Here is an 8766-nt window from a genome sequence, read left to right as displayed (position 1 = left end):
AAAAAACAATAACTTTCTCTTCATTCCATTTGATTTATCAATTCTCAATCGATCCATCCATTTAATTTCGATCGATTTGACGAACTTTTTTTTCTCGCCTCGTTTAAGCATGATCACTTAATCGGTGATCTAAATCTCAAAACCCCTGATGCGCGTTCGGCTTCAAACAATAGCTTAGCGCCTGCGCAATCCCGTTTGAAAAAAAAGAGCTGGGATTTAGCTCCCGTGCAACATGTATCGCACTAACAGCCGCCTTGTGCAACATTCGATCGCCTGATCCCGGGGGTTTCTGTGGATACTACCGCTACTACTACCGTGAATCTAGCCCCAGCTGAGCGCCGGAAAGGGAAAGCGAGCGTTGAGTGGTGTGCTTGAAGCAACACAGCCAGCAGCAACAACAAATGGATCCAACATACTAACAATGCTGCTGATCGTATCGGTTTCTCAAGGCGTTTATGAACACAAACACGCACACAAATTGCAACAAGCAAACGAGATTGAGCAAGCGGAAGAAGTACCGCGAACAACGCGGCAACAACAACAACCGAACGTGCAATATTTGTGCTCAAAGGGAAAAATATAATGAGCCGGAGGAGATTTAATAATAATAATGAAGAAAAAAGAAAAACAAACGACACAAGGAGCAGTGCAGTTAACCGTGAATTAAATAATTAAGTGCGAATTGGCACGGGCACATGTTTTTTTTTCATTTTGTTTTATCCTCTTTTTTTAGCGGAGGGAGGGGGGGAAGGAGGGAAGACAGAGAATGCCTAGAGTTTAGTATAGGACACCACATTGCAGCACAAAATTTAGCTGCTTGTTGTGTGCTGTGTTGTGAGTTGCTTTTTTTTCGCATGGGTTCTCCTTTCTGGCACGATCCTCGCATAAATATAGTGATCGTGCAGTTGACTGGTGTGCCAATCGCGTGCAAAAGTATTTGCATCGTATCAATTCGTATCGTTTACTTTGTTATTATTGCTAATGGCCACGTGCCACACGCGCGCCAGATGACATGCTGATATTATTTGATGCTTCTTGTTTGTTGAAAATATTTATCTTTAATTAATAGTTTGATACGTTTGAGGGGACAGTGGTTTTGGTCTTCACATGGCAAGACTGGGGTTCAAATTCCATTCGAACCGTACCGTAGGAAGGCTAGTAAGTTGTAATCGAGGGCCGGCATGTCTAGTTGATCGTTTAGCCAAGACGAAGTGGAATCTTCCTTCTAATCCCATCGTTACCGGCAAAGGGGATAAATAAATCGCCAATTTTCATACGGAAGGTGTAAATAAAAAAAAGGTGACATTCGTTTTATGATAGCGGGGGGGGGGGGGGAGAGGAGGGGGGGCTCGTGGCAGCACAGCACTGGCACTAAAGTCTAACGTCTCTTTCCGTCATTTTCATCACATTTTATTTCCACGCTGAAAAGCGTGACGGTGTTCGCCCGAACGAACACACGTGTGGGAGGAGATGTGTATGTGCGTGTAGGTGGGTGGTACGTGTCACGAAACAAGACAAAACACTCATGTTTGTTGGCCGATTGTCATCCCGCCGAAGTGTCACAGTTTATCACAATCTGTGACGATCGTGTGATAATCGTTGTTATGATAGGGAAGGACGTTTTTTTTGAGTTGGCGAACCATTCAAATTTGTGTGTGATGTTTCTTTTTTTTTCTTGTCCCTTATCGAATGAAGTCAATAATGGTTGATGTAAGTGCTTCATCATCAGCTCACTTGGAAGCACATTTTTCTTTTCGGGGAAGAAAAAAAAACCGGGAAGCATCGCATTGTTGCATTTCAGCTTCGTCGCGGATACCATCATCAGTAGCATTCCCGGGAAGCAACATTTCTTTGGGTTCTTCCTGTTCCCGGTTATTGTTGGATAGATGGTTGGGCCCACCGAAGGCCCCCAGCAACATACCGGGCTCGGAGTCGGTCCCCGAAAAAGATTTCGTTACAGGAAGCATACACCGAAATAAATATATCATTTGGTGTTGTCGGACTGGCGGGGTGATCGGGTGAGCGGTGAGGTAACGGGGACATACCCCCTGAGTGCGAAGAACATTGCGTAAATTAATCTCTTTTCAACAAGACAAAGAGAGTACACCTTCAGCAAGAGCAACACGGTGGTGCTGATTTTTCAGCACTGATGGCGCTTCTTATTCACATTGTGTTAAGCCACTCGACGGCTATCGAGAACCTAGAGAACCCATCCGGTGACGACCCGAGCAAAGGTTGGTATGTTCCGCGTGTCTGCTGCCGCTGTACTGTGAACTGGTCTAATTTTACTCCCAGGGGCGGGAAATTTACCGTTCGTACTAAATTTTGACCTGTGCGTGGTCGGTGGTGCGAATTAAAGCCGAGGCCAGGAAGACAATCGCGCAACCAGCAGGGTTGGGAAGTCAATGCACCTAGAGGTCATGGATTTTTTATTGCAAAAGGGATGGAAGCCAACGATTCGGAGATAGCTAATTTCTCTCTAAGGACGTATGTCACATGGACACCGACAGATAATACATCTATCCTTGCAAAGACTCTTAATAACGCTTTACGCACAAGGACTATGTATCTAGTCAAGTGAAGCTAATGTATCTCGTACGGCAATAGTAAAGTCATTACTGTCCTTACTAAAATAATCGTTTGCTCCTCATCAGTCCCTTTAACTTGCTTTTAATGTCTGTACATTAAATCCACAAGCGATAAAGTATACTATTTAATTAGTGTTTAGCCTTATAGTTGCTGTAGCGGTTTAGCCAGCTAATACTTTATGACTGATTATCTGTGATTAAAATTACCCATTACTCAACTGGTCCTATCCTAAAAGCACATTAAAGGGTCGGTATCGAATCACATGCAGATAATTCCGCTGGTTTTTTTCTGGTAAAGTCAGCCCAAAACTGCCAAAATCTCTGGAAGTTGTAGCGCTCCTGAAGAAGGAAAAGAACTGACATCCCAGGTTCAATTAAACAAAATTAAAGAGACAAGGAAATAAAGATAAGATGGCATGGTAAAAGGTCCTTAAATATATTACCAGGTATTGCTCATAAAATCAATAAGAGATATTAGAATTTAGTTATTTGACCAGCACTAGAAGTCCGCTAGTTCCAGTGAATTTACATTGCGAGTTGGGATTCCATGGACCCTATTATTCTCGGCAGTCCTCAAGGAAGAAATTGTATAACATTTAACTAAGTTATACTTATAAAATAACCACGGCAGGACCGGGTATTGAATCCCATTCAGATCGTTTTCCTGGTAATCAGATATTACATACCAAGACCTCTCCTGTGGTGTACAGCTAATACAGATGAACAAATTATTATATGATTAATTAACCTGCAGTGCCGATGTTTGAAGGGCATTCGGATCCTTAGCCAGTAGTGAGGACTAACTATCCAACTACGTGGTTCAACAGCAAGTCTAGTATTTGAGGGTCGGCCCAACCTAGTAGATCATTCAGCCAAGAAGAAAATAGGATGGCTGGTGTTCAGTTGATTGGAGATCGAGTTCAATTGCTTTGATGGAATTAAAGGATACAGCTTCCAGCTGGTAGATGCGGCTTAACATTTACTTTAACTAAAGTGATCTAACCTTATTTAATAAACTATCCCAGCAAAGCATTATAAGGGATATGATTTGGATAGACACTTTCTCGACTCTGGATTGTTCCGCAAAATGGTTTGACTATTTTGTAGAGGGATATAGGGAGGAAGGGGTCGGGGGGGGGGGGGGGGTTATTTGTCTTGTTATCGATCGTCATGAGAAGCATTGAATCTGTATTCGGTAACCATAAGCACAAGACCTATCTGATCGCGGACGTCGTCAATGGTTAAAATTGAAAAATACTTAACGGATGAGATTTGAGCTCCGTATCCTGCCGTGTGTATCCCGTATTGAGGACTGACTAACCAACTACGTGGTATCGGCAGTCTAGTAAGCCATTTTGAATGGCCGGCATGACCTTAGAGGTCGTTAAGCCAAGAAGAAGAAGATCCGGCCGTGTGAAGCTCATAACCGCTATCACTTAACCTGTATAGTTTGAACAGAACTATATTATATCTGCATAGTCGCTTAGGAGTTATCTGGTGGTTTAGTAATTGCACTAGATAAACAAGATGACTAATAATCCACTAGAGGAATGTCCTTCTAATCATCATAGTCAGGTAATGTTATACTTTGATACAAAAACAAAACACACTCACTGTTGTCCCATCTTGTGGCAATAGACTATATAGTTACGGTTAGTAATTATTTTGAATTGTTACAAAATATCCTGACGGGCGTATGTGCCAACACGCCCCTGTCAGTTGATGTCATGTTCATTGTCAGTGTGTGTATCCGTCGCCGAGCTCTTATCTGTAGCGCGCGCGGACAACTGACGACAGGTGCGCGTGTCTTGCACATTCAGATTGTTATGATCTAAACGAAAGAGGGAAGGACCCTCTAAAGCAAGTGCAGTATCAGTGGCATGAAGTGTGGTCGAAGTTTTGTTCGTGCAGGGCAAAGGAACCCTTTTGCTTCGTACGGGGCGAACACGGCGAAGAATCGAAATCTCTACAACGCGGCATTCGTCGATACGGAAAGCCGTTGGGGTTCACATTTATTTTTGCATGCTCACATGTTAAACGTGTTTGCCTTTCTTTCTTACACTTCATAGATATGGTAATTCGGTAGCGAATGTACGGATCGTAGATTTGCGGAAATACTGGGAAAGTGGCATAGCGATACGGGGTTCGGACGTGGGTCTGATTAATTTTAAAAGATAATACGGTATGGTGGGACGGTTCAACCCTTCGTTGCTCTGTATACACTGCAAGGAACGTGGTTTTGTCAGGGTTTTGCAGTTGCCTTTTCTGTTGGCAGGGTGTTTTCCCCGGGGGTTTTTCGCAATCGGTTGGTGGTGTGCAAGGATTTTTTAATGCAGGGACTTCAATGGCATCCGTTTTGGCGCACGATCTCCATTTGGTCGCGTGTCACCCAAGACACTTTGACTTCAGACAACACCTCAACATATATTTGATTGATCTTCTAGAGCTTCCAACTACAAGAAGGAGAACGAAATCGAATCCATGAGCTTAAACTACCGCTCTGCGGGATCATACCGTTGATGATCTGCAGTCAAAAAGGTGCCCCAACAAATCACTCGATCGTAGTAAAAATGACATAGTTTTGGTTTTATTGTAGCGATCTCTTCACTGAACACAGGAAAGGGTCATATAACTCATGTGTGTGGGCCCGTATCATTCTGAACATTAAGATGATCTCTTTCCGCGAATTGTCTGTGGCCAAGTAAGAGGACATACAAAAATACATACCATCGTTAGGAAACGAGGATTTCCCTTACCAGGGAGAGAGAGCGCGCGTGGTTGGTCATTCGGTTGGTCAAAAATAATTTTCGGACACTTTCTGGTTTTACAATAAACCCTGCCGACACACTGCGGGGACATACTGCAGCCTAGCAATACGTATTATTATGTACGGGAAGGTGTTTCTTTTCTTTTCCTTGCCGACCGTTTGTACGTCGTTGCTGTGTAGTAATATAAAAGTGGACTCTTTTTGCTTCTGTTCTGATCTTAAGCGATCGTAAATGGGCTGTGAGGAACATGCCGCCGTAGAATTTTGCGGTTTTTCTATTGCAGATTTTGTTTTACCATTCGCGATTTAAGATTTGAATTGTTTCGCATGGCAAAAGTATTGCACACTCATGAATATTTTTTTCACTGCATCGTTACCGCAAGAGAGGACTAATTGTCCGAATACTAATTCGTTTTCAAAACACTCGCTGAAGGACTGAAGTTCGTCATCGGTGGTTACAGCCTCAAGAGCTCTTAGGAGTTGTAACTTAATTTATTACGATTCTGTTTCTTATCATTGGCAGATCAAGACTTTGTGACGTGTTCTACGTATGAGGCGTCTTTCGCTCTACAGCAGTTGGACTATCACTATCAACTGGTGCTCTGCTTTCTTATTTGGATCTTTCTCGAAGTTAGATCCATTAGTTCCAGATCCTCATTTTCATCCCATTGATCCTCAGGATTCAACTCTGCCAAACTTATATATGCCGATGTCGTCAGCGAAATCAAGGAATTAGAGAAGATGTGGGTACATTATCTTGTATGCATCGTTCAAACTGCAATCAAAACATTTGATGGCACTATTAACTTCATCTAGCAAAGATTCTCTACAGACTTCTGCGTTTATTTCGATATCGCCTGTATCGTTGCCATTCAGACATATGTTGAACTAAGGCTTCGGCCTGTGTGGATCATGCTGTCTAGCACTATTCTAGTGGATTATAGCAACCAGTGGAGAATTCAGCTCCTTGGAGGCCCTAAGCGAAATGGAAGTTCGAAGCACTTATCACATTGAATTTGCAGACCGAGAGGGAGGATTCTTTTTGGATTCACACATTAAATACATTGGAAACACATTTATTTTTTCAATGTTCTTGTATTTTATTGTTTAAAGAGAGAGAGCGATCGAAAGCAGCTGCAAATACTGAGCGATAATTTGTTAGTAGCTCTACCGACTAGTTGAAGCTATTCTAGCCGTTTTTAAGATTATAATTCGTTGTGTGTGTTTTTTTTTTTACTTTACTTTCGAAACATATCACATTATTAGTAGTTGTGCTCACTGATACAGGCCTAAATTGACTGATTTTTTTAAAGATCACCTATACATTTAGAGGCGCTTGTAAAGCAGTAACGTTCCTCTTGAATACTGATGGGAAGAACTTATGTGATGGTAAAAAAAATGGAAAAAACTACCACTATCTATCAGATAATGAAATAGAACAGATAGGCAAACACTAGCAGCCAATGGGAAGCATAATTTAGTTCCGTCCAACGACCGAACAACGATTTATCATGATCAGCTTCTTCCGGGGGTCCTTCCGTTGTTTCGAAAATGCATCCAAGGTAGATTAGGTTGAACACATTCAGTGCGAAGAACAGCGCGTTAATGATGATGCAGAACACACTCTTGCTCCGGTGCTGATGTACGGTGCACGTACTGGGGCACTTGCCAACGAGAATACACGCCGAGTAGATCGTGGCTAGCTTCTTGCGGATTTCATGCTCCACAAACGTCCACGAACCGATGGTCAGCAGTGTTAGCCACAGTCGGTAGTGTAATCCATGCAGCAGCGAGGAAATGATGTACGTGAGCGCGATTGCAGCCGCCGTTCCAAAGGGTCGTTTAGTCGTGCGGAAGATGTAACGCTTCAGCCACAGGTGCATCGGAATGTTCCATGCCGTTACGACTTGTACCAGCGAGCGAGGGAACTCCACAGCCATCGGAGAGCTTACACGGTAAAGCGAACTCACGGGTAACATTATTGATCGCTCATCTTCCGCCCGGTTCCAATCGACAGCGGCAGCAATCATGGAACACTGGGACAGGTAAGCGATGAAATAATGACTGGTACGGAAGGAAAGCGCTCGCCCATAGGCACGGATCCATTTCCAGCTGGCTACCGGGGACAAAAGGTAATCGATCATACAGTTCGAGGTTAGTAAGAATCCAACTGCCATAAGCGCACTGACTAGTATCCGGAACACGTGTATCAAAAGTCGTCCACCGGACGATCGGTTATGTTTCGTTTCGCTCCCGTACGATGGTTTCCAGATGTTTAAATAATCGCTAAAGGAGATCCACGGTCCGAGGACGACATTTGCTGGGCACAAGATATATCCGGTGTATGAGAGAACGTTCAGCTGACCTCGCAGGTTCTGATTCTCTTCCGTATCGAACGCTAATGATAGTGCCTTCATCAGTAAGATCATCTGCGTTCCACGGATGCGATTCCACGTTTCCGGCGAGGGTTCCAGCAGTTCGCTCAGAAGAAGATTCCCAATCCCGTAAGCAATAACGATAAAGGGAGTTTTGATGTATCGTCCACTCCCAGACAACCATCGATGCAGCGTCCATTGCACCACGTACAGCGAGGTGGCCAGCTGTAGGAAATGGTAGAACCGGTGATCAATTACCCGGTACAACAGAATGGCACCGAATATGCTGCTCAGCATGTGTAGCGAACGGTGGGAGTTGGGAAACAGTTTCCTCACGCACACAACCAATATACTGAACAGCAAGTTGATGGCGACGAAATTTGTCATGTACTGTGCTGCAAAGCGAAGCGACGGATGCACACAATTCGTAATCGTTTCTTCGAAGCTGAATTCCCGCTGCATTAACCGTGCAGCCATTTGGTCCGGATGTTCGTAATACTCGTCGTAGTAATCATCGTAGTAGTAATCCATGTTGGTGTAATTGTAGGAAGCTTTAGGAAACCCGGATCTTCGACGCACAATCGATGGAGGTTTAGTTTTACGCAAATTCGTTGCCGGATCACCGTTCCAAATGTAGTTCACTGGAATATTTCACTCGCAGACGGGAAAGGCAAAATGGTTATCGAAAAGCGTACAATATTTTACATTCTGCATGTTTCGTTTGATCGTTTTGTTCACTGTTTTGCGTCTTCTGTTGTTATCAGGCCATCGATCGGGCACGCTAGAAGTGATCCACTGTGTACAGCCATGCGACACTAATTGCACATCGATTATTGTTGTTTTGTAGTGTTTTTCATACGCTAATTAGCCTTAAAATTGGCTTGGAAGTTAATGGGGTTTGCTTTCGGTTGTTGGAATATGGCTTTTGGAGATAATTTCAAAAGTAAACAAACGCCGGCTGTTGTTGTTGTCGTCTGCTGTCAAGTGAGTCCAAGTCGCAAAATGGTATCTGTATGCAGTGGTTTTAATTATTTTC

At 43.5% G+C, this 8766-nt stretch overlaps 1 protein-coding gene across 1 annotated transcript; it reads right to left on the bottom strand.

Moving 5' to 3' along the window:
- Nucleotides 1-6768: 6768 nt before the first annotated feature.
- Nucleotides 6769-8261, bottom strand: LOC126564584 (protein-serine O-palmitoleoyltransferase porcupine). Its single transcript, XM_050221661.1, has one exon. The coding sequence runs from the start codon at nt 8259-8261 to the stop codon at nt 6777-6779; it is 1485 nt and encodes a 494-aa protein (XP_050077618.1). The 3' UTR covers nt 6769-6776.
- Nucleotides 8262-8766: the final 505 nt, after the last annotated feature.

The sequence above is a fragment of the Anopheles maculipalpis genome, chromosome 3RL (genome assembly GCF_943734695.1).
Source record: "Anopheles maculipalpis chromosome 3RL, idAnoMacuDA_375_x, whole genome shotgun sequence".
Classification (NCBI taxonomy): Eukaryota; Metazoa; Arthropoda; class Insecta; order Diptera; family Culicidae; genus Anopheles; species Anopheles maculipalpis.
This window is presented reverse-complemented; position numbering and strand designations above follow the sequence as displayed.

Bases quoted from the DNA above. Each gene is read 5' to 3' on its own strand.
- LOC126564584 (XM_050221661.1), bottom strand. From the start codon at position 8,261: ATGGATTACTACTACGATGATTACTACGACGAGTATTACGAACATCCG.